This window comes from Pithys albifrons, chromosome 2 (assembly GCF_047495875.1).
Source record: "Pithys albifrons albifrons isolate INPA30051 chromosome 2, PitAlb_v1, whole genome shotgun sequence".
NCBI lineage: Eukaryota > Metazoa > Chordata > Aves > Passeriformes > Thamnophilidae > Pithys > Pithys albifrons.
In genome coordinates this window covers 93,614,842-93,641,519 of record NC_092459.1, presented here as the reverse complement: position 1 = coordinate 93,641,519, position 26,678 = coordinate 93,614,842, and the positions used below count along the sequence as shown (strand labels likewise).

The following is a 26,678-nucleotide window of genomic DNA, read 5'->3' as shown; positions in this document are numbered from 1 at the left end:
TCTAATATGAATAAAAGACTAAATTAGAGCTGCACTGTTGGACTGTAAAAACAAAAATACTAGAGGAAAAAATTGGAAATTTCATCAGGAGAAATGTGACATAGACCTTACCCACATGAATCTTTGGAACCAAGTAACTAGTGACTTAAAAATGATTTTAAATACTATCTAATGTGTAATTTCCCACATGAAGACAATTATCCAGAGAAAACCTTTGACAGGTAAAGTTGTATCTGCATAGAAGTGATGGAACATGGCTCTACCTGTCTGAAGCAATTACTGTTGCACAACAAGCTATTTAACAATTATGAGTATTACACATAACTTTGCTCAGCTATTTGCATGAAACATGGGTGCCTGACTGCAGGGTACCACACATGCAGTCAAAGCTGTGTCCTAACTCATTTCTCTGTGATTTTTGAGTGGATTTTTGACTGTTCATAAATCATGAACGACTATCACCCTACAGATAACATATCCATTTCACTTATTCTTCCATTTTTTCACATCTTCATAAATCTGAACTTTCAAGCAAGCATTTTTCATATTATCACCTTTTAATAGATCTTACATAATCTGGAGAAAAACATTCCTGGGTTGTTTTTCTCTGACAGACAAGGATACCAAATGTCTTGCAACATCTACTAAAGAATATGGACACAACACAAGTGTGCTGAGAAACTCTCAAACTTTCTTAAATACCAAATATGTACCAGTCTCCATATGGAATGTCAAGTTATTTTTAAGTGTAGAGTCTTTTGAAAGTGCTACCCTTAATAGCAACAAGTACCATTTTATCTTATTTGCAGAAGTCCCAGGATTTGCACAGATGATAAAGGGTCCAGATGATCAGGCTCATATAGCAAAGAAATGCACCCCACTCTCCACTTTCATCTGCTAAAGGTCACTGGGCTATGTTCTTTCCATCTGCAGAAAGGGTAAGAAACAACGAAAGTTTTTTATAGAAAGTCTTCCTACCTGTAGGGATAGGAAAACATGCTTTAATTGTTCTAACAATTCTTTTTTCATGCATGCTAAGAGGTATGGAAATGTGCATCTATTCAGACACCTCCTAAAACTGAGCTGCCATGAAAGCCTTGAAAGCCTTTTTTCCAATAGGTACCACAAAAATCATCAGAGGATAGTATAGAAGATCTAAGCTGGGTCACAGTAAAATTGTAATTGTTACTTACAGAAAGTGCTCTTTCATGTTTAAATCAAACCTCAGATATTTCAGCCTACATATTCCTTAAAAAGCACAAGTTAAGCATAAATATGTCAGATGAGATCTCTTCTGAGAAATGGATGTGGGACAAAGAAGCAAAGAGAACCACAGATGACCCCAAAAGAAAACTGTGAAAAGTCAAACAGAATGATCACCTGAGTGTGTCTTTATTTGCCAGTATACACATCATACTTGTTAGAACATTATCACACTGGTTAATTTAAAATTCTCTAAGTAGAAGATTCATGACATCAACAAAGACTGGAAGGAACAGAAAGGGAATTGGGGAAACTTAGGAAATTTGTAAACAGAGCCAAAATGTGCGTAAGGGCTAGGATTAGCTTGCCAAAATTTAAAAAAGATTTTATTTTTTTAATGCAGACAGCAGTTCCAGTGGTTGACCAAGCATTACCATCTTCTGAACAGTGAAGTCTGGTTTTGTTTACAATCTAATGAATTCCAAAGGAAAGTGACAACAACTAGTTTTAAAAGTGATTTTTCCTTTTTTTTCAAATACTTCTCAGCAATTAAATTCACATGCAAAAAGCTGATTCCACATACAGAAAATACTTTGAAATATCCAAAGTCCGCAAAATGACAAAAATACATTTTACAGAGATAGTAGTAAACAAAATACAAATCCACAGCTGCAAAGTTTCAGGATATGCAGAATGACTATTTGAACACAGTGACAGATCCATGGTTTCAAAATATACTATAGCACGTTTCAATCAAACTAATGTGGGATTAAAGGTACCTGTGCTGTACAGGTAAATATAACTAAAACCAGCTGGGGGCATTCTGGCTCTCCCTCGAATAGGAATGGGATGTGTATGCTCAGAGTCCAGGGGTTTTCTACAGAAAGAGAACTGACAGCACTGATCTGGCACACTGGAAACCCTGAAGATTAATATACAGTAGCACAAAAATGATAAAAGTAGTTTTTTGCTAGGTAGTAAGAAAGAAAATAAAACAAGTATCTGACAACACACAACTGGAGATACTGTAGATACAATGTGACACTTAATTATAAATCCCTCTGGGAATGTACAGTCTGACACCCAATGTGCAGAACTGCACGTTCATCGCCAGAGCTCCAATTCTCATCTGTTGTTAACTGAAATGCCATGAAATGTATGTCTTCATCTGAATTACAATGACAGTTTCAAACAAATTCCTAAGATTTTAATAAGCTGCATAAACAGCTGCAAACAGTCATTTGCTCTAATTATGTTACTGTCAAAATGTAAAAAAAAAAAAGGATTAAAAAAATTTAATTACTGCTTATTCAATTTGGAAAAGGAATGGAGAAGCTGCTCAACAAATACTGAAAATAGGTGTGAGTTCAGTCACAGGTTTTAGTTAAGGGCACCACGGTTCTGTACAGAAATGAGAGTATGAAAACAAAATAAATAAATTCAAGAAAGGAAATGAGCACTGATATTTCACCTCCAAAACCTTTAGTAAAAATGTCCACCCCACCCCACCCCCTTTTTAATGCATATAATTAGGACCATGGTCGATAAAATGACTGCAATATGCTCATTTTCTACAATCTTTGACTGATATACAAAAATAATTTTCTGACTTCTGTGTCAAACAGCACGTGCAAATATAACCCATTCTCATCAAAACTGTGCTTGGTGTCTTAAATATTTAAGGCTACACATGCACTGAAATGTAAGGAATTTCAGGTTGAAACAGTAGTTGAAAACTGTCTTATATCACACAAGTGATATGATGAAGGGACAGTGGTAGGAAATATACATAAAATGCAGCATCAGTCTGTTCCTGTAAGACCAGCATACACTAGATAATTATTGTACAAGATCAGGACTTTAGAAACAGGAAAGCCAAATCTATTCTCAAAGTAGCACACTTCAGATATAGATGTAACAGGAGTAAACCAAGCTAATTTGACAGCACTGACAGACTTATACTTTTGTAATAGGATTTTGATTAAAATGCACCAAGAAATACAACCCAAACACTTTGCTACTGATAGAACAATTCACATCCAGTCAGAAAAGAGGTATCTGGAATTCTCAGCTGGGAGTCACATTTACAGAAGCCTATTTTATACTTGTTAACAGAAATCCATCATATCATTTCTGTCTTTAAGTAATAGCAAGTGCAAACATTATTTGTCCAAATAATTGCAAACAGACTTGGTTCTTTGGTTAACACCATGTGACTTACATCAGACACAGGAATCAATTAAGAATAAACAGTCAAGTGAGGAAGTTTCTTGGATAGGGGGTAAGGAAGGAAAGGAGAAAACTACAAATTCAAAGAAATTTAAAGCACTGTGTTAAACTGAACTGCCCTCTGAAACCTCTTGGACTAGGAATAATCAGTTTAAGACATCTCCTCGGTTGCAGTGACATTGCTTACACACCATAACTTTAGTTTCTCTATGTATTAGTTTTATACAAAAGCAGGAAGGCACCGAGGGCATCGGTGACATACAGGCAGTATAAAAGTATGCAAGAAAATGCTACATACTGTATATTCCATACTTTTTAGAAATGTGGTGAATGTGTGCTATCTCTATGCAATACAATGCTTCAAAATCCAACTCCTTATATTCCAATGGAAGAATGAATTAAAATGTGAAATACATTTTAATAATCTTGCTGGTAATAGCACAATTCAATATTTGTATTCACTGAGATCAGTTATTAGCTTATAGTCACCAGAAAAACAATTTCAAAATCACTGAAGATCAAGGGAACTATAATCTATTAACTATATTTTGGGACAGAGCCAGCAGCCAGTATTCATGACAGATGTCCCACTAAGAATGGAGAGGAGGCTCAGTTTTACCACTGTTGTTCATGTTAATAGGGCCTTTCTCTGAGACATCCCAAGAAACAGATGGATCTGCTTACAGGGAAAGGTACTACACAACATGAAATACATCTGGTTAAAACCAGGACCTGAGTGAAAGGCAGAAGGTTCAGGCCCTTAGTCATTAGATTAGCACTTTCAATTGTGTTAACAGTGATATAGCTTGCTCATAGAGCATTTAATTTTACATTGCTAAATCATCTTATATAAAAATAGGTAAGAAAGCTCTGTAAGAAAGTATATATACTATGTAAGGAGAAATCTCTCCTTAAAAAAAGCAAAGAAAGGGAAAAATTGAATAAAAGGTTTCACTAATTACACTTTGTCATGAAAATCACATTAAAAACAGTTATCGTAAACGAAACAGTACTGAGCACTAATGAACCTTGTGGTTTACTGGAAAAGACAGCAAACTAGCTGTATAGTAAAAAAAGATCATTGCTTTATTTCCTGTTTTGTAAATATTCCCTAATACATGCCACTGCTTAGAAATTTTCTTAAAATGTCACAAAAAGCCATTTGCAAAATTGACTATCAAAACAGGTTCAAAGTCCTGCTCCTCGCTTGCACTATGGCCTAGAGATTACATCTCAAACCTATGATAATGTTTCTAGTTAATTCTGCAAATTCATTCAAATTCACACTTCGGAAATGAACTGAAAGTTAAAAAGCAATCCACCCACTTTAGATCCTCAGCATGCAGTGACTGTCCACAGGATTTGCAAAACATGGCAAAAAAAATACACTGATGCAATGGGCAAGACTCTTGTCCTCAGATGTAAGCAAAAAAAGGATGACATTAATTACATCCCTGAATGTCCATGAGGTATTCCTTCAGTGGTATGGTATTACTGCTTCTGCTCTCCTGAGTAGGGTCTTTATGCCAGCTCGACCAGTAGATGCTTTCAAGGAAGTGAATGAATCCTTCTTACTATAAGCCAGCCTTGCTCGTTTTCTGGGCATAGCTGTTTCCTGGTCTTCATTTCTACAGGAGCAATACTACCCACTTTCCTGACTCCTGGCACATTCCTCTGCACAAGGATCTTATTTCTATATTGTACCAGCATAAGCCTGAACAGCAAAACCCAATCCAGCACATACCAGGCCCATTTATTAATTCAGTCACATCACCTAACGTAAGAACTGAGCTTGTCAGCACTAAAAAAATTGTGCCATATTCAGGTAGGTGTAATATAAGCAGATATGTTGGGTGCATAAGATCTCTGCATAGTCTGCAGAAAGGAAGAAACCCTGCTTGAACTTAAGGAGGGGCAGTGATAAGTTCTTAAGGCTAAACTAATCCATGTCACTATAGGCCAGTTGGCACTCACCCTACTCACCCATGGCAAATAAAAACCATCTACCTCTGTAAAATACACCAGTTTAGAAGCCACGCAATGCCCACAGACTGGTGCCACTTTGAATGTATGAACTCCCACAATTCCCATGTCACAGTTTCTCTGACGAAGGCCCTCCGAGGGCCACAAGGCTCCAGGAGTGGAATTCGAGTCACTGTCATTGATTCTGTATGAAGATGTCTCTAATGTTCTTGCTTTCAGATGACATCTCTTCAACAGGCATTGTTGATTCAGTGACAAGGAAATGCTCCTGTGACTCAAAAACTACCATCGGAACAAAGTAGTCTGAAATCCAGCTGTGATGCACTACAAAATCTAGCAATTGAGTTAGAGACCAAAACCACAGAACATTCTTGAAGGCTTGTTCTAACAATAAACTTCACTGAATGTTCCAGTTCAAATGATCGAGATGTTTGGGGACTGCTTTAATGTTTTTATTACTAAGTTTTAAAAATACTTCAAAATCTGAGAAAAAGAAGAAACAAATATAAGAGTTTGTGACAGTATCCAGACGTTGGGGTTTTTACCTTCATTCATAACTGAAATCACATTTGACTGTTGCAGGTTCCATGCTGTACCACTTTTCTAACCTACCAACCCTAATGTTCTTCACACTTTCAGGGTGAGGTCTGCTCTCCTGTTGATGTCCATGGGCTCCTCTCACTAACATTAATGGCAGGCAGCCATGCACATCAGTCAGAGATTAAATGGATGTTTAGTTGTTACTGAGAATTCAGCGCCAGGAGAAGTCAGTCTGTCTTACAAGTGACAAGCCATAATTTTAAAGGCTGCTTTAAACAGGACAGTGTTCTTTCCTCCAGAAAAGCGTGATAAGGAAGCAAGGGGCTCAGTACAACTCTTGAGTTCAATAAAAGCACATTCTGCTGTAAGCTTCAAGCTGCAACAGCTCAGGCCAAAAGACCTCCCCTTAATCCTTATTCCTTGATTTCACCTCAGACTTTTTGTTGGAATTGGTATGTGTAAGAATGATCTGTATTTAATGTCTATATTAAAATGTCTCTCTCAAAGAAGTTTTCTTCTGCTTCACTACATTAGAACTGTTGGTTTGCATTTCAGAAATCTTTGGGAGTTGGACAGGTCACAGGAATTTTGCACCAGTACCTTATAGTAAGTGATGCCCCTGACTTCTAAGGTCCAGTGACAGCCACAGACAGCTCCTCAGGGTCCTGGGGAGTTTGCAGGAATGAGTCATTGGGGAGAAAAGAGAATAAATCAGTAACACAAATTTTAGAAAACAAAAACAGTGCTCCAAAGGTGTGAAAAATTGGAAGATGATACTGACACTACATCTGCCATCAAGAATCATTACAAAAATTTACAGATAAAAATATGTCCCACAGTAAATGCCATAAAATCTGTTTTCAGCTGAAGTGTTTTCTTGACAATGTTCAGCTCTAATAAGAGTATATACATTCATTCCAAGGGCTCACCATATTTCCAAATCTAATTATTAATGAGCTTAGAGGACACTAATTGCCTTTAGAAATAGTGTCACATTTCTCCCATGGCAGAACTTACACCTTGCCTAACTCCTGCCTTTGTAGTCAGACCTCACAGTGCAATTGCAACATGGATGTAAGTCCTGAGCGTGAGGCAGCACCACGGGGAACAAGCTTTGAATCTTCCCAGTTCTGTCCTCCTTCCCTGTGCCACCTGGCTGAAGGGGAACAGCACCACAGCTCTGCTGCCTTCTTGCCTCCATGAATGTGGGAGACAGTGATGTCCTGCAAACCACGCACACCCTCTCATCTTTCTGCGCAGGGATTTCATGCTGGGCTGTCCTGCCCTTCACAAGCTTGCCCTTACCACAGAAAGGAACTAACCAAGCATTTTACATTTATAATAATTTAAGACAACCTATGTGAAACATTCTAAACATCAAACCGAATAGTTCATATACAGAAAGGATGCAATATTTTCAGGAATAGAATCTGTAAGAAAGTCACTGTTCTGTAATTATTTAAGGCTACACTGACAGGAAACAGATTCAATTCAAGATCTGCAATCTCTACATGATATACTGGCACACAGAAAAGTAATTAGTTTGATAATTTTTTCCAAGTACTTACTGTACTTTTGAACAAAGGCAAACAACAAAAAGCTATGAAAAAACCCCACAGCCGACTCTGAGGAAAACACAAGTGCCTCTAATTTGTTACTGATACTTTGTTCTTTAGAATTCTGTTCCATGCTTACAGCCTAACTGAATGCACAAACCCACACTGTATGTGTAAGCCCTTAAGCAGGGTTTAAAAAAACCACAATATCTAAAGGCAGATTTCAAATACAAAAGTATAGCTTTGCATAAGCAGTAACAAAAACAAAATTACAAACACATCAAATAATAAGAATGGATTCTAGGAAGAAAAAAACAACATGACAGCTATTGGTACTATAATTAACTCACAAAAATCCCAAGATGAATCCAATTGTTGGTGTGACAGGTTTTGCATGGCAAATCCATATTCTACTGCCTCAAAATTAAACATTCATTTAAACACTGAGTTCCTAGCCTTTGTACAGTATAAATGCAAGTAAACCAAACCTGCTTCTGTGGAGCACAGACCGGTCCTGGGTACTTTAGGAAACGTCATGTGACTTAGCGAGAGATTCCTCTTCCCAAATGTGCCCAATGCAGACAACTATAAACCTCTGTTGTGTGTAAATTAAGAATTCACTGCCTTGGAAATCTAAATGGTTAGATGCAAAGCTGAAGCAAATCAACCTACAAACAGAAACCCACATCATGACACCGTTTAGCTTAGTTTGGTCCTGTAAGAGGTATTTGCTGCACCTTCCAAATTGACTTCTTCATTGGTACAAAGGTGATGGTAAGTACGTTATATCCACTAGAATTAACTGGCTCAGTTCTTGCTGTTAAATATTGTACATTATTTCATATAGCAAAACCTGTACAAAGAGACAACCATCAAGAGACAATTTTCAGCTTTAGGAAAGAGCATCCAAATATCCACAAACAGAATGGATAAAAACACTTCCACATCCATTGAAAAACTGCTTTTCAACAGCTTCTAAATTATTGTTTCTATCACATAGAAAGCTGAAAGGATTGTGAAAATCTGAGGATTTTCCTTATGCATATAAAATTAATGTGGATTTTTTATTAAATTCTACACTCAACATTACATTTCAGAAACTGGTCAACAAAAAAGACTGAGACAACTTGTATTATATTACTGCAAGACCATTCCCATTTAAAATAAGTTTTTGCATTATTTGTATTTAGTCAATAAAGCTCCTGTAGATGAAGCAGCAGCACAATACCAGGAGAAAAAAAAAAGCTGAAAAGGTCTGTAATAACATTTAAAGTTTTAAATCAATAAAAACTGAAAGACTGGCTCTGCAAATAAACCCCTAAAAAGGCACCAAATAAACAAAGACGTGGAATTACAACATCCTTTGAAAAGGACTTAATGTAATTGTTAAGTAGTGTGAGAATTTGAGAACCATGGGACACCTTTATTATGGCATACTCACAATCACCAATCTCACTGTGCTTGACTGTCTGTATAACACAAAGTCAGGATTGTTCAAAGACAGTGGAAAGAAATTCAAGAGAAAAACATTTTTCCTAAAGAGGACACTCTAGGCTTACACTAATTCTCTCAATAAAATCCAACACTTCACTCTTCTATCCACCAAGTGCTACAAAAGTCAGTGAGGACCCATATTAGTAAGACATCACCATCATTTATAAGAAAAAAAAGCCCAAACCCCTTGTTTTCCACAGAGCAGCAGTTAAAAATAAATGAAGCTTATAATTACTGGAAAGAAGAATATTTGAATTGGGAAGCTTTTTAGAAATAAATATGTTTACTCACAATTTCAGTAATACGAATTAGTTTCAGCAGTCAAAAAAGTAGTGTGAGTCCAGCTAAAGCATTTGGGACAAATAGGAATCTCAGAAGCACTGATATTTCCCTAATTTCAGTGGATGCCATGAGTATTTATCCAATGCCAAACCTTCTTGTGATATTGAGGCTTCTCAGCATCACTAGAAAGCCATGTTTCCCAGCCTGAACATAAGCAAACTTCAATTTTTTTTTGTGTGAACATTCATTCCATTGCTAGCAAATCACTAGAAATATAACTTACTGATGTTCTCTTCCTCAAGAAGAAAGGTAAAAACACCTGGTGTGCTCTCTACTTCCAGCGAACAGCATATGGTAATTCCTAAAAGAGCTCAGAAGAGACTTAAATGGATACCTGTTTCAAGCAAAGCCATAGTATTTTGCATTCATTCAGAGTAGTTCAACTGCTGCCATGTCCTTCACAGTCTTTCAGCCTAACTTTGAACTGTTGACATTTTAAAGAAATCTGTATCAATTTGTTTAATGAAAATATATTTTAGTAAAGTCGTGCTCTATGAGCTTCCTACATTGGAATACATGAATACAGGAAGTGCTTTCAACAGAAAGTTACACAGTTTTACAGTACAACCTGTCTAAGGAGTTTTGGAAGGGACCAAACTAATGATCTGGTCTCTTTGGATTAGGCAGAAGTACAGGCAAAAGAGAAAACCCCAATTTTTGCCATATATAGAGCTTGTTCCTGTCACAGACTGAAGAAACACTAGTTTGATGTCAAAGTTCACCTGATGCCCAAATGCTAGTATTTTTCAAGCCAACTACATATCAAAAAATGAAAACTTACTTGTACTAAGCTCCTGGAAAGAAATTCAGTGTAAAACAACAGTATATTTCTATTTGTTGTATTACTAAGTGTTTTTCACCAGTGGGCGTTTTTTTGGTTTGTTTTTTTTTTTTTTGCTTTTGCTTTGTAGACCATTAACTTTTTCTCAAAGTGCAAACTATTGACCTTTAATCTGAATGCAGGCAGGTCAGAAGCTACAGTATTAAAGCAATACAAAAAGTACACAAGGAGGAGCTTACATTAATCTGGAGAACCTTACACAAAATGTTTCTGAATTGAAAACCACAAAACAAACCCAAACAAATACAGCATCAGGTGGGTGGGGAAGGGACCGCTGACGTATCTGTGCACAGCAAGGCTTCTCTGACACCAAGGAAGTTTATGACACTAAGTGAAGATTTTATATTAAATCCCACCATTTTGCATCTTGTGCACTCGTTATGATGGAATGTTGACCTCAATTTTCGTTTTTCACTCCCATAACAAATCTGTTGATTGTGACCAGGGATGATCGTCTTCTCTGGAGAACAAACTCCCTTACAACCATGACAACACTTCCCACCATCCATTATGATTCCAGTAAAGTATGCCACCGACACACTTGCTGTCCTTTAGATTCTTTCATTTCAGTCCAATGATTGAGTTCGTCTTCTCCTGAGCTGTTGAGACCTAAGGAAATCCACCCTATCATCTCTTTCCGTTTCATGCTGCGCTTATTATACACCGACAGTATGAGTGTCACGTCTGACAGCTGAAACAGAGCCACCTGGAAAACAAAAGTTTCTTTGTACACTGGATTGGGCTGTCCTCGGCGGATGGAGGTTTTGCATTTGGACATCTCTTGCCCCATCGAGTTCAGCAGCGTTAACTTAACATATGTATCTACAAAATAAATAATATTTGGGGATGTCAGATATCTTAAGAGCAGAAGTTCTGGAGAATGAGTTATTTATAAGAAACAAGGATATGGTGCATATCAGGATGACTGAACACAGCTTAGTTTAGACACATGGAAACATGACAAGTAAGCAAAATATTACAAACACACTAACAAGTTAACTGGCTTCAGTACTATGTACTTGGGTTAAGTTCAAGGTATACCTCATAATCCTTTTCCCACTGACCCCCCTTATTTAGTCTAAATAAACTTAAATTGCATTAACACTTAGCAAGCTCCAACTAGACACAACACTATAAAGCATACCACTGAATTTTCAAAGAATATGAACAAATGAAGTAGAATAAAGGCAACTAATGAAGAGAAAAAAATAATGTCAATATGCAGCGATGATATCAAAACAGCCAGAATAAAATGCTTAAGAACGATCTCTGCATGGATGTGGTTCTCGCTTCATTTATTTGGAAGACCAAAATGTAGCAAAGTGTGTTCAAAGATGGAAATTTACACAATACAATACTCCTATTGATTCCTAGATTCATGAAGCAATACACTTAATACATGTTTAAAGAGAAACAGGTTTTTGCATAACTCAAGATGGTTGTTTAAAATGTAGCTTGTACAGTGCTCTTAAGCAGTACATTTAAGAAGCTGATGCAAGTAATGTAGTTAGCACACATTGAGTGTTAGTATTTGGATATAAACCCTTATTTTTAAAGCTCCATTTTCATGTTCCTAGAAGCACCAGACCATGCTTCTGCAGAAGGATACACATTTCATGAAGTTAACTGATGATAGAAAACATAAAACTGTATGAAACAATTTTGTGTTTCATTATTTATTCCTGTTCTATTCATGTTAGTGGATAATATTAATTAAAGATTGGAGTTTATGTAAAAAGAAACACATTTAATATTTTCACTTTGCAGGTACACTGAAATCCCAACATCCATAACCAGAGATAAATGCAACATTTGTATTAGAAATTGCCACAAAAAATAAAACATACACATTAATAAACTGATATGGCAGGCAGCCACGGAAATTTTACTGCTGGCACATTTTCTTTTGCATGAAAAAGACAACATCCAATTAGTTTCTACAGGAACTCACCTCGGATTATATAAACCTGTCCACCTATCAAGTGTTTTAGACAACAGAACAGTCCGTCTGACAACAGGGGGTGGAAAGCAGTAAAAGAAATAATGACCAGGTGTCAGTAGTTGGGTGAGAGAGGATCAAAGGTTAAAGTTTAAGAGGAAACACTATTCACTGGAGTGGAAGAACATGAAACCTTAGCAGCATAGATCAGAAAAAGGACTGAACAAAAGGATTGTCAGGTAAAATTTAATGAAATGAAAATTTTGTGCAGTTTTTGTGTAATCTTTAACAAAAATTACACCGCTTACATAATGGGTTATCTTAGCACTAACAGCCACCAGGTTGTAAAACACACTCAACATAGCAAGAATCATGCAAATGATTAGGTTGTAGCAGATTGGGTAAAAATTACTGTATCCTTTTTATCAAATCTTATGCTTTTTCATGCAAACTCCAGCGTATTTAGAAAAACTGCACATAGTAATTAAACTTCTATTAAAAGCAATAAAATGGAAAAATCACTGAACTGAAAAACTAAGTTGGTTTCGCCCTTAGCTTTTATAGGTACTGATATTTGATTGTAATAGTTTAGTCCTTGAGTAGAGATGAACTTGGGCATGAGAATGACCCTGATCTGATAACTAAAAAGAGCTGAGGGACACTTACATCTGAACTACAACTCTGGGTCTCTATTCAGAATGTAAAGATCTTGCTCGCTAAAAGCCATGTATTTATGGATTTAGTGTGTGTGTGCATGCATACACACACATGCATTTAATGTGCAAAAGCTTGTACCCTGTTTCAACAAAACTTTAAAGAATACTAAGAAGCATCTTTTTCTCAGACAAAATATTAATTGTCACACAGCAAAATAAAGACACTTGCCAACATCCACTGTTATCGGCTGCAGGATTTGGCCTATTTGCCTGTAGTCAGTTGTTAAATGAGTTACTATATAATCTATAAATATGCAGGAGAGGAGTTTGTAGAAATTTAGTATCCAGTTTGTATTTGCAGTGGAAGCACTTCACAAAAATTCATAGGTTCACAAGCCCTATACTAAGAAAAAAATCACATGTGGGAAAGAATAATTGCTTCCATTTCTAGCACTGTTTCTCAATACATGAAAGAAAACTGAACTGCACATGTATTCAGCAGCACTTCTTGGGATTTTGGGCCACTGATACTCTGAACAACAAATCTGACCAGAACATTTCATCATCATCCCTATGGGTCTTCATTTTCGTTTTGTGGAAATGATGGCACAGATTGAGGCCCACAGGGGAAATCTGGATTCCACAATATCTTCTGCATAGTTTTACCAGACCCAGGAAGTGCATTAGTTTCCAGCTTTCTAGAAACAACAGAACTCTGAACCCTCATTTGCCTAAACAGAAGTGGACTATTCTTATTATGAATATAAAAACGTTCCCCTGTCCTTCACAGGGCATGACAAAAGATAACATGAAAGATCCTCCCTCCAAAAAGGTTAGACAAAACAAGGTATTACAGGGCTATGTGCCACATTCTATGCTGCTTTCTTGCAATCTGAAACAGATTTTTGACCCTAGTGACACACACAACTGTTAGCCACACAGCAGGGGCCCATAGATCACATTTTGGGAATCAACATACTGGGGAATGAACACCTCTGTTTTCAAAACAAGAACTGAAGCCCTCCTAACTTGCATATTCTAAATATCAAATAAAAATGGGGTCTCTCTGAGATTCCAGAAAGATAACCATCTGGTTTTGCTTTAAGGGAACACCTGATTCCTCTCTCCAGGTCTTCTCTCCCTTTCATTCCTTCTCCTATTCCAGTGTCCTTGAAACTCCTTGACTTTCCCCACCTATTTCTATACTTTGTCTCCAAATAGGTGACTCTGGGACAGCTACCTAATTATAAAAATGTATTAGAGATTTGTCTTTTGCCTTCCTTCTCTGGCCATGCTAACAAAGACTGGCTCCATCAAGTGTGAAAAGTACAGAGAAAGCAAAGCAGAGTAAGGTGAGCCAATTAAAGGATAGAATAAACATGGGTCAAGAAAGCAAGAAAGAGGAGGCAATATCAGTATCAAGTTGTCTGGCTTACTTCCTAAACTCTGAAGACAAAGTGAGACACCCAAACCACTTATAAAATGTTGGCAGCCTGCTACATAATCCAGTAATGCACATAATCTGCTAGTGCCATACTAATCTGGAGCTTTAAGAAACAGAGAGAGTGGCTAAATTCTGCACCTCCAGAAAAAATCAATAGGAACAGGTAGCTATGTCTGATTAACACTTATGTAAATCAGCTCATCATTTAAAAATAACAAAAATTTATTTTTTTAAGAAGTTCATCACTGAACTTTCTCAAGCTGTATCAAAGAACTAGAGATAGTAATAACATTCTCTGTGCATGACATTCCATCTGGCTCCAGTTTGGAAGTATATAAAGTTCACAGATATTTCAGACAAATGTATTTTTGAACAAACGCTTGAACACACAGTTCAAGTCCTTTTCGATGGTGAACATTCCTTTTGTACTGTAAATATGCCAAAGGGCTCAAGTGGTTTCTCCGTTGTCTTCACTGACATTCCCAAGTTACATATATTACCACATATATACAGGCACAGAAGCAATTAAAGACTGCAGTATCAACCCCTCTAGGAACAGCAATAACTGTGCAGAGTGTTTATATTAATATTAACTGGCATGCACTTTCTCTTTAAACACTGACTTTTTCTTCTTGGCCTGTGATGTGAGGCATTAGTAATTTAGCAATTAATCATTATGATAAAGGTAATTTATTAGTCAGTCATCATGAAAAATTAAAACAGGCTTGTCAATGTACAATTAATATTTTGAATTTTAGATTTTTGCTATTTCCCAACTGACTAGAAATATAAAACATGAAACAGAGTAGTTGATGATTGCTCTATTTCATTTTGATTGGGTAAGACTAAGTGATAGGATTGAAGTCCTTGCTACCAAGAGCCCCACCAGTACAGAAGCATTAGGATGAAAAAAGATTTTCACTCACTGGGTGGTCTGTTCGCTGCCAAGTTTTTGAAGTGGCTGCCTTTTATCACTTCTGCTGATAATCTTCCAGTTGTAGCATTATAAAGGAGGCCAACGAGGATTTCTGGAGCTGAGCCATGTACCAGAGACTGACAAGAGGAGGTACTTTCACTGCAGGACACTTCTGACATGCTCATTTGAGAGTCACAGCCCTATAAAACAGATAAAAAGTTCTGTGTGCTTTGTGAAACGATGTTACTGGGAAGTCAGTTTTTAGAACAATGCATAGAAAATTATGAAAGCAACTCACTGATAGTACCAGAAGCTCAAATCAATCACCCAGCAAGAAATGTACATTCTTAATATATACTTAATTTGCACATGTTAGAGGTAACAAAGACTAAAGTGGTCTGAAATGAAAACAATTCTTTGGTGTTTCCACTGCTTCATGATTCAGGAAAAATACCAGCAGAAGATGAAGAACAGCCTTTATGGTCCCTATTTACTTCAATTGCCAAGGTAAGACCTGTAACATAATTTGTCAGAATCCTGGAGAACATTAAACCTCGGATCTTTTACTTTCAAAAATGCAAAACACCAGTGGAACTTTGAAGATAATAAAATGCAGAAAATTCTTATTAATCCTTTGTAAAGGTTATTCTCTAGACTAAGCATTTATGAGTAGCAAAATAACCGAACACATGCAAATAGAAAAATGCACTCCGTATAGAATAAATTAGGTTACAAGGAATTTAATTGATACAGGGATACAGAACTGCAATAGATCCTTTGTCTTGGGTGGGAAAGGAAGAATGCCATCCAAAACACAGCAAGTGATGCTTTAATTTCCACTCTGCAAGCTCCCAAAAAATTCATATCTCTCATGCAGACTCACCACGTTGCATCTTTAAAGGGAGTTTCTAAGATTATTTTTTATCATTTTTACCCCTCACTATTGTCTTTAGAAAAAAAGAAAAAATATATACTTTCTTTACGCTGCAATGCTAATCACATCATGGTTGTTCCTACTTTCATTTGCCCTGGCACACAGAGTTGTACTACTGAAAACAAGACACTGGATGGCATCTCCCCAATGGCATGGCAATTTGCTTGGTAGCCCAGAAGAGACTTTTGGCTTATCAGCACATCCCTTTATGATTCTCTCAGAAAAAAATGTAAATTGGATCCACAGATTTTTCAGATATGGCTTGACTCATTTGGGAACCTGGCATCACTCTTTCAAGCAGTCACGATGATTTTGTGAAGCCAATCCTTCCAGATTCCAAATGGCTCTATCATTTCCAGCAACAGCTGACATGGCGTAAGATCAGACCTAAAACCTAAATAGCACAAATCCTCATCAAGACAAAAGATAAGTTCATAAGCAAGTGACTTCATCTGACATAGATGAAGCCCAAATGCCTACACATACACGTGCATATAAAGCTCAAATGCATTACAGAATTTTGAATTGTAGATGGCATGGTACCTACAAGAAGAAACTATGAACCAACAGTAATATCCTTCTCATTGACATTTGACCTAGTTCTTTTCAACAGAACATTTCCAAGACATCTGGCAGAAGTTCCAAGTAGCAACCCAGTTCCTCGTAAATAAAAATTCACTGTTCCTAGAAAATGTATTCTTACTACAAAAGAAGGACCTCAACAAAATTCCCTGACTTCCATCTCTGAAACTGCAAATTCAAAATTTTAAATATTTGTTTGTTTCTACAAAAGTTTTTTATTCAATGCCTAGAATAAATTTCAAATTGCTTGTAAATTGTAAATTGCTGAAAATTAACTACCAGTATACATTCATTCTCTGATTCCTGTCACTGATAGAAAACTTTTGATTCCTATCGTCAACAACAGAATACAAAATAGAAAGTTTAAAAGACAGATGACTTGATTCAGCAGTCCCAGTATACACTGCACATTTGAAAGCCTCAGCCTGTCACGACTGCAGCTATTACTTAAGTTTTCTGGTGTTTTAGAATTGTGACACATTATGGGTCTTATTCATCTTACTATTTTGTTGAACCAGGAATTTAGATACAGTCAACCTGACACTGTTCACTCAGGTCTCAAATTTAATTGAGATTCTGTTGCAAGTCCACAAAAGATATAAACACAAAGTGAGCAGCTGCCTAACACTCCCCCCAAATCCTCAAAGGGCTTTGACGTACTCAGAGAAGGTGATGATAGCATCTATTCCTAACTGTGACTTATTTAAGCAGTTTACTGATGTTCTAAGAGGGACTCAGCCTAAATCAGTTTATGACAGAGTTAAACTGGGTTAAACTGGGTATCGGAGTAAGGTTTAGCCTGTTAGAAATAGTGAATAGTAAATCAGTGACAACTGAGTGGGAATCAGTCCTGAAGTAGCATGAAAGGGAAGACAAGTAGCTCCTGTGTGGTAAATAAAGAAGGAGGAAAACAACTGAAAACAGAAATGTGATATTACAAAGGTACATAAGGATGGGCTAGAAATATCATTCCTGTACTGGTGAATCCTGGGTGGATAGGCAAAGGACAAGACTGCCTTTGTCAGAGCCAGGCAAAAAGATCTTGCCAGCTGAATGGTGGGTTGAGAAGACCTAGGTGATGCTTTAGATCTCTAAGAGGATGGAAATGCAACTAAGTGACTGTACCTTAGAACTATTGCATAGAAAGAATTGGTAGATGTAAGCTTGATGAAAATCTGGAGAGATTATCTAACTTAAATGTTTTGGGACAACATTTTCTAGACCTAAATATTTTTCAGTTTTGAGACAAATGAAAGAATGTTGTTTAATCCTTATTATATAATAAACTTGCAAATCTCCTTCCTACAAAATGCTGTGGGGACAGAAGTTTAAAGATACTAACATAAAACAACCAAATCCACTTAAGAAACAATCTAAACGGTATTTCGTTTTCCACTGCACGTTAAAGCAAAAAATACTTCAACTCATTTTGTTTCATGTTGACCCAAACATATTTTTAAAAAATGCTTTTCAGTTATGAACTGGAAAATCCTAATATAAAACAAAGTGAAATGTTAAGAAGGAAAATGAAGCAGTGAAGTGTGAAGCAGATTAGAAGACAAAATTATGTTACTGGATAAAAACAGGTTTAAACAATGTAAACTGAAATATATTTTCTGTGGCTATAATAAGTGAGAAAACAGAGGATTTGGGGACAAGTATATAAAAGACCTAAGAAAAAGGGGAAGGTGAGATTGCATTTTGTCAATTTTCTTTTGATAGAAAACAGAAAAATCCTGTGAGAAGAAACTGGAATCAGGGATGGTTAAGAGACAGCTGAGATAAACATGGCTCAGTTCAACAAATGAAGAAATGCTTTCCGTTGCAGTACAAAGTTAAAAGCAGGGATAGTGAGTATTATTGGATGTCTTCTCAAAAGTATTTTCTTCAGTACAGAATTTATTGTTGAAACATGGAAATTCATTCATTGTTTTAAGTAAGGTATTCCATGATAATCACATCTGTTGGTAAGCAACCTGATTTTGTTTGAAGTCCATAAGCTGCACTAGAATTAGAAATAGCTTTATTGAAGTTTGTTTAGAGGGGGTTTTCTGTTTATACAAGTCAGAATTCTAGAAGACTACTAACAAACACATCAAGAAATAAGCAAGTGAAGAAGTTACATTTTTATCTGCTCAAAATATAAGCTTCATGATCAAGCTCCAAATGGTAAAATACTAACACTGAAATTGCTAATTGGTATAACATGAATATAAACTTAGCGACCATGAAGCTTTCATCTCATGACTACATTACAATGCTACCAGATGCTTTTCATCTTGGTACAGATCTGCATTCAATCTGTCTGTAAATCCATCTGTAGGCCACTTTGACACTGTTGCTTCACTGTGGGAAACTTAAGATTCAGACCAAAAGTTACTATTTGTTTGAAATCTGTCTGTCTAAGTTTATTTTCATAACTCTTCTCTTGCTTCCCCTATAAACACTGTTGTAATTTAACAAGTAGGTGAAAAAGGACTAAGGTTCCATAACAGCAAAGCAAGGTCAGTGAAGCATCAGAGTAGCGTAGCAAGAACTGCTGTAGAACCTGAGGTGCAGATTTTTAAGAACTTAATTGAAATGTCAAAGTGTTGATGATCTGACTGCAGTGCAAGGAACTGACACTTAAGGTTGTCTCCGGGTTATTAATATTAAATTCTGAACCTATTTTTGTCATGACAAAAATACATTATCAACAGTAAGTACAAGCAAAAAATAAATGGTCAAGTCTGTTCCAAGTATTTGGTTCAAAGGCCTTACTACAGTAAAAAAAAAATTCAGCTTTTCAATTTTCTAACACAGAGCTGTGTGCAAAGGACCTAAACATTTCCTATACACATCACAGGATGGTACTTTATTACAAAGTTAGTCTGATTTTATTTGACCAACACTTACAAGAAACACTGCTTTCCACTGGATTGTAAGAGCAATGTGTGTTATAGTCCACAAAAAATTAATTACAGGTTCTCCAAACTATTGTTCTTGATGACTTCTTCACATGTATTATCTAGGGTAGAAACATCACTTTTTCATAAATATATAATAAAAACATTCCCATTAAGCGTCTTTGTATTTCACATATTCCTATTGTACAAAAGTTGGCAATCAAAAAAAAAACCCACTCTTTTTTTTCTCTTGTGCCAATTATGTGAATACATATAATATATGATGTCAGACTTCAACCCCTAAGAAGCATTTTCAGTGGTGTTTTTTTCTGCCCTCTTACAACACAGAGAATAATCTATTTGAATCAATGGTAATATATAAAATGTATTTATTTGTCTTCCTTCACCACAATTCCATGGAAACGTGGTATTTGTTACTTACATATTCATCTCCTACTGTTATTTTTCTATACCCCGGAGTTCTGCTTATAAATTCTGTTCTTAAGCCAAATGGAGTTAATGACAGGGAATAATGTGGCCATGCTCCGAGGGCAGTTAAAAGTTCATTTTCCTCAATGCACAGGTTAAAATCACATCTCTGTAGGCTTATAAAACAGGACCATCTGATTCTCTTGGCTTTTCAAAATATACACAGGAAAGCTGAAACCTTGCTGACAATCCTTCAGCAACAAAAATCTGATTCACAGCATGTTACTTATCAAAATGTCTCTCTCCAATTTAAAATGTTAATGTTATACCACCAATCTCTTAAAAAACTTCTTTGCACATTAGTTTTTCTACTTCTAGGTTAATACAACTGGGAGGTTAGGGAAGGAAATTTGAATCCTAGTAAGCAAAAGAGGGGACTCAATCCAGGTCTCCAAAAGTTTTTAAATAAAAGCCTAAAAACCTCTCTTAATCACCACCCCAGTGTTGAACCCTGAAGCTACTGTCCCACTCAGAGGCAAAAGCTTGCTGAGGTGATGAAAGCACCCAAGCACTACACAGGCTCCAGACCAGTCTCAGGGAGGAGAAAACCAGATCTGCAGCACCAGATCCTGTATAAAAACATGTTTAAATGCTAAAATACTGCTGGAAAAATATCCAGATCATTTCTGGGAAAGAGAACTTAAACACCTGAAGAATTCCACCCTGTAAACACAGGGATATAAAATAATTAGGAATGTCCAGGTTTACAGCCAGCTGTCCTGTGCTGTAAAATTAAGAGAACATATTGTTATCTGTATGTTGCTGTTAAACTAAGAACCTGAATGTGCAAACATTGAAACATATAGTTTTAAGCATCTCACAAAGATTCAAATTTAGGAAAGCATCATTATCTATGACAGGTAATTATTTGGGTTTTTTTCCTTAATAGCTTCCTTGAAGCACATTCCAATTAAGTATAATGTGCCATTTTATTTATGCACTTAACACTTTGCAGTACTACTAAATCAACTTAAATCACAAACATGAAAGTAAATATTCTAATAATATTTCCATTATGCCACTTGATTTTAGGGACAAAACCCATTTACTTTGGATAGAATGGCATGCTTTAAAAATTACCAGGATTTCCTAGTCAAACATTTGAATTTAAGATCTTTAGCAAATACATTCAGCATTGATGGTATTCTCATCAAATATGGATTGTTTTATTAAACTACTGTTAATGTAGTCGAAAATCAGACTATCTGAAGTGATAATATTCAGATTTCTCATCAAAAGCTTCTGCTCTACCCTGTTTTTTACTCGCAAGAGAAAAAACCTTAAGGATGCATTGTTTGGAACACATGGAATACTGGAAAACTGAGATCAAATGAAAAGTAATAATTATTTCACTCACTAGATTTAAAGGACTAAAACCTTAAAATGCTATGCACGGCTTTAATTTACCAGATACTATAATGCACAGAGTTATTGGACTTCCTTAGATATATGATAGTATGCAAATTTCCACTTTTAAATAATTTAAAATCAATTAATTTCAATTAAAAAATATTTGTGGGTTTTCTAGTAAGAACACTGTATTATTAAAATAAGGTTTAGTTTCAAACTCTAAGATACAGTAACTTAGTAAAAAAATTTAAATAAAATTTATATATTCTTAATAATGGCAAATCAACATTCAACTTCTCTGAAAGATTTTGAACAAGTTCACAGAGAGCTTTTTGTGTTGCTTTTCCCGTACTTTCTGTCTAAAAGTTTTATAAAGGATCGGCTCTGCAGAACAAAACATTAATTCTCTACCGAAAGGGAAACACTTCAAATTTTCTATAACTTCTATTAGCCTGAATTTAAATTACACCTTTGGCTTCCTTGGCAGATGACAAAAGGTCACCAAGTTGTTCCACAGACAAAATGGGGTTGAAATTTGCAGAGCAAACCTGAGCAGCAGTGCAGGCAATTGGAAATGAACATACAATGGAATTTACAGCATTTGCAAAGTGCTGTTTTTACACTGCAGAAGTCTGACAGCTTTTTATACAGCCACGGGCTGGGAGGAAAAGAGGCAAGAGGCCTTTTATTATTGAATTCTGTTTTCTGAGATAAGACACGTAGCATAAAGAAACATTCACGCACTAAAAGCTGTTAGATGTTTGTGTTAGCAATTTAGTTTAGAACATCTGACACAAAATGCAGACATTTTACCTGCACTCCCGAAAGACGCTTTGCTAACAGCTCCTACCTGGGCTCAGTCACACCTCCCCCTCTCTGTACTCCCTGTCAAATATGTAAGAGCACGAAGATGTTACTGTGGGACAGCTTCCAAGACCACAGACTTCTTTAAATGACAATGCTCTGTCCAGATGCAGTTAGTCTATGCTCATTGAGGAGATCAATGGCAAATAGTTTCATTTTTCCCTTTTTTCCTCTTGATTACATTCTTCAGACTGGGAAAAGAGAACGATTCAGTGAACAAACAGTAAGCAAAATTTATGAGCAGTCAATCTGTGGACTAGTATTTGATTGTATAAACATACAAGTAATTGTTTTTCACAATGAACAGATCTGTAACATTCAAAGTAAGTGCATTTGCCAGTTATTGTCAGTATTTGTGATTAACAGTTCACCCAGCTCTGATTTAACCTCCTAGTGACACCCGTTGTGATTTGTTCAGGTCACGTTTAATCCCATGATCAGAGGACCACCAGGTGTTTGCAGATGGAAGGGATGAGCTTCAGTTTCTGAGAGCTATCACACACACCAAAAAGAAGGGCAAGAGATGAGATGGGTTCTCCCGGGGCCAGCTGACAGCTGATTAGGCCCAAGAGAAAGACAGGAGCAGTGAAAGATTCAGCTCAAGGTCAAACAACACAAAGACCAAAACTGACAAGAGGCTGACACCCTAAGACTAAAAGGATCGCTTGCTAAAGGCACCCTATGAACAGAAATGCTTATCTGATATCAAATACAGGCTGCTTGAATATACAAAAAAGTGATTATCTCAAGATCCTCAAGTCTGAAACGAAAAATGAAGATGACTTACACTGTAAAGCCTGGGAGAAGAATAAGAAGAATCACTGAGTAACTTAAGAACTAAATTTAAAAGTTTTGCAAACGTGTATTTTATGAATTTGCAGGCTAGGTGATGTCATCTGTTTGTGCAACATCTCTGATTAGGACTTCCCTCAACAGAAATTAATTGAAGGAAAACAGTGCACATGCTTTTGCTGAAGGGTACTTGAACCTGCAAACAGAATCAACTCAAAAACTCTGTGTTTTGACTTGTTTTAGTTTTCTTGAAAGACAGTAACAAAAGTGAAAAGATACTTGTGTGTATATATCCATGCACACATGAGAGAATTAATATTATTAGAAAACAAAATATTAGGGTAACTAAGTATCTCTAAGAGAAACAAAAGTCACTCGGATAGACAAGTTGAAGAATGTACCTCCAGTGAAAGAGTGGAGTTCTTGAGGAAGATTTAAGCAGCAGCTCCATAGTCTTCAAAAGTGGAAATTTCGTGTGAGTGGCAACCTTGATAAACCTCACTTGTAACTTCTAAAAAGTCACTTCTGGGAAATTTACAGTATGTTTTTACAGGTGATTATTTTCCTTACTGCTGTTTGAAATTGCAGTCCGGGTTAGGAGACCATACGTTGCTACAGGGAATGATGGTCTGAGAATCTCAGTTACCTGACTTGTTTAGCTTTATGTACTGATAAGCTTTCTCCATTTTATTTTTTAAAACATGATCATATCTAGACATAGAATTCTAGACAATATGTCTGACACTGACAGACTGACTTTTCTGAGTAAATAAGAGTATTGCTCAGGAGGATTACTTTGATTTAATCTAGAACAGTCATTTACAGCCTGTCATCTGGCTAGGGGCATTTTAGAGGCTGAAAAGCATAGTCATACACTTAAAATAGGAATACCATGTCTGAAACATAGTTTCGATTATTTGCTGATCAAGGATTGTGGCAACCAAACTGAGTAAATAACTTTTTTGAAGCAAGTCATTGATTAAAGGCAAAGGACATCAGTTTTAAAATTGTTATTTTCCTGTTTGTGACCAACTGATGATTTTGACAACTAGATGAAATTCTTTGCATTGCTGACTTCAAAGAATTCTCCCGGTATCCTACATTCGGGGTTATGGTAATAGATCTGGTTACCAATGTAGGCACTTGCTCCCCATCTGCGTGTCAGCAAGGGAGTTGAAAGTTAACATTAAATTCAAGTTCTATTTTTGATAACGTGTTGAAGAAAGCCCCTGGTGTTCCATCAGCCTAGCACCACCACCATGTTTACCATTAAACCATGTTCTCAAATGCCATATCCACATATTTTTGAACACTTCCAGTGATAGTAACTCCCACATCCCTGGGCAGTCTGTTCCAATGCTTTACAACCCTTTCTGTGATTTTTTTCCCCAATATCTAATCTAAACCTCCCCTGGTACAACTTGAGGCCATTTCCACTTGTCTTGTCACTTGTTACCTGGTAGGAGATCCCGATTCCCACCTCACTACAACCTCCAACCTCCTTTCATGCCGTGGTAAAGAGCCTCTTCTCACAAACTAAACAACCCCAGCTCCCTCAGCCACTCCTCCTAAGAGAAAGACTTATGCTCCAGTACCCTCACTTCCTTGATTTTATTAAAAACATATGGAAAACAAGACTGAGACATATTCCTTTGTTGTTTTCAGGTACTTGCCAATTTTTTTACCCCTATCCATGACACTGAGAAGACAACAGCTGCTGCTTGCTGATACTGCCATGAAACGTTACAGAAGCAGCCAAACCCAGGGAGAAGCTTCCTTTGCCAAGTACTGTCAAGTTCTCCTGCAGCCTTGCTAAGGGATGACCATTGTCCCACCTCCCAATGACTTTCTTCAATGAAATCGCAAATCATCTTTCTCATTGTGTCAAAGGATCACTTCTAATCTCCCACGTTTTACTCCACTAACTCAAATGAACTGAGTAAGTTATTCCCAAAATAAGTTTAAAAATAATTGCCCTTGACTTTGATGGACACACTTTTTACAGGCCAATCGAATGCATTTCCGCACCATCACATAGTAACTGTTCCTTTTACGTAGAATTCTAGTTTAAATACTAAGAACAAAATATTTTGTCTTTTTTTTTTCCTAAATAAGTCTTAAGTAGTTTTTTTATTAGCAGCTGAAGGTATCACACTGGTATCTAATAAAGCTGTGTTTATACATATGAATTTCAGTGTTTAGCTGTCAAAATACAATCCTGGATAGACCATGCCATAATAACACAGGAGTCAAGTCACCAGAAGTGACTTTTATACTTTTAAGAGTTTGCCCAAAGTCTGACAGCTTGACTCTGTAACAGACAAGAATTCCCAGAAAAGAAACGCCACTCTGAAAGCTTCAATTCCTGAGAAGCTCATGAACTGATAAACATCCATTAAAAAGAATACTGAAGATATGCCATGCATAAAGTGCAACAGGAAACTTTGTGCCTTGAGCACAATGCATAAACCAACGTACACTAGATAATCAACCACTGCCCTCATAGTGGAGAGAGTGCATGTGTGTGTGTGCAAGAGTGAGCATCTTTATACACTGCAAGCATAAATGCCTTCACTCAAAAAACCTGCAACTAAAATAACTATCCAGACGCTCCGGGTATTTCTAGTAAAGACACAAAAATAATCTTTTAAGCACATATGCTTGCCCACGCCATCCAGGCTTTGTTACAGAGATCACACCTTGGAGTTCAATGTTGGAAATCGAGAATGCTATAGAAAGAAAGAAAAATAAATGGAATTCTCCCCACTAAACGCCTTGTAAATTGATGATACATAATGAATAATTACTAGATTTGCTTAGCAGGAGGAGGTATGTTTTGGTTGCCCAAATGGTACTTCCCAAATTAATAAAACCCATGACTGACTGTTATTCTACACCAAAAAGCAACCTACGGGATGGACTATGCTTGTTTCTTTGATCTTTTACAAACAGATTTCACTCAATAAACTGCTTATATGTTTTTATAATCACACATACTGGAGGCTGTTGTTCACTGTCAGGAAAATTTCTTTGGTTGAGAAGAATGAAGAGCAACTAAAAATAGGTCCACAGGGATTTCCTGAAGACAAATAAACGTAATTTTTAAACTCCAAGATGGGTGAACAAAAATTTGTCGACTGTTGTAGTCAAAGGAATATTTATCTGAAAGCACCAACAAAGATCTTCCTACATAAACTCTACTCTGACAAAACCACAATGAAAACCCCTGCTATTAAACCTTTATTGCAATGGACAATTTCTATCAAATCTAAAAGGGACACAGTCTCAGGTAACAGTGACAACTGCACTAGCTCATAGTGGTTCCATTGCTTACTCCTCACTCAAACATAGGCTGAACTGGGAAGGAAACGTGTGAGAAATAAGGGGGCTGAGGAAGATTTCCCTGTTACGTGGGAGAACTTTGGCAGCGCAGGGCTGTTAAAGATAAACGGCAACAGGACTGGGAATAATAGCTGCTAATGCAAGACATTATACACAATGTAGGAAGGTGAGGAACAGGGTGAAAACCTGGGTGAAAAAGACATTTTGTGAATATATTTGTAAATAGCTTTGAACCCTATTTAAGGAACATACCAGTATTATGTTCTCACCACTATGTGTACTTGTTCACATTTTAAC

General features: G+C 36.6%; 1 protein-coding gene and 1 long non-coding RNA gene across 4 annotated transcripts in view; one reads left to right on the top strand and one right to left on the bottom strand.

Annotated features, from left to right (window-relative positions):
* Positions 1–1,375: 1,375 nt before the first annotated feature.
* The window catches only part of SYT14 (synaptotagmin 14), a 90,380-nt gene continuing 65,077 nt past the window's right edge, over positions 1,376–26,678 (bottom strand). For 2 of the 3 annotated variants that reach the window (XM_071577834.1, XM_071577826.1), the window contains 3 exons: positions 15,154–15,343; positions 12,140–12,196; positions 1,376–11,010 (listed from right to left, as the gene is read on the bottom strand). In XM_071577834.1, the coding sequence (XP_071433935.1) occupies positions 10,697–11,010; positions 12,140–12,196; positions 15,154–15,343 (561 nt within the window). In that variant the 3' untranslated portion in view covers positions 1,376–10,696. The remainder of the gene's footprint in view (positions 11,011–12,139; positions 12,197–15,153; positions 15,344–26,678) is intronic. The other variant, XM_071577818.1, reaches the window with a different exon arrangement.
* On the top strand, positions 12,309–24,865 carry LOC139683087 (uncharacterized). The gene is made up of 3 exons (XR_011699749.1): positions 12,309–12,366; positions 15,589–15,650; positions 24,705–24,865. It is a non-coding gene; the product is annotated as an uncharacterized lncRNA (long non-coding RNA).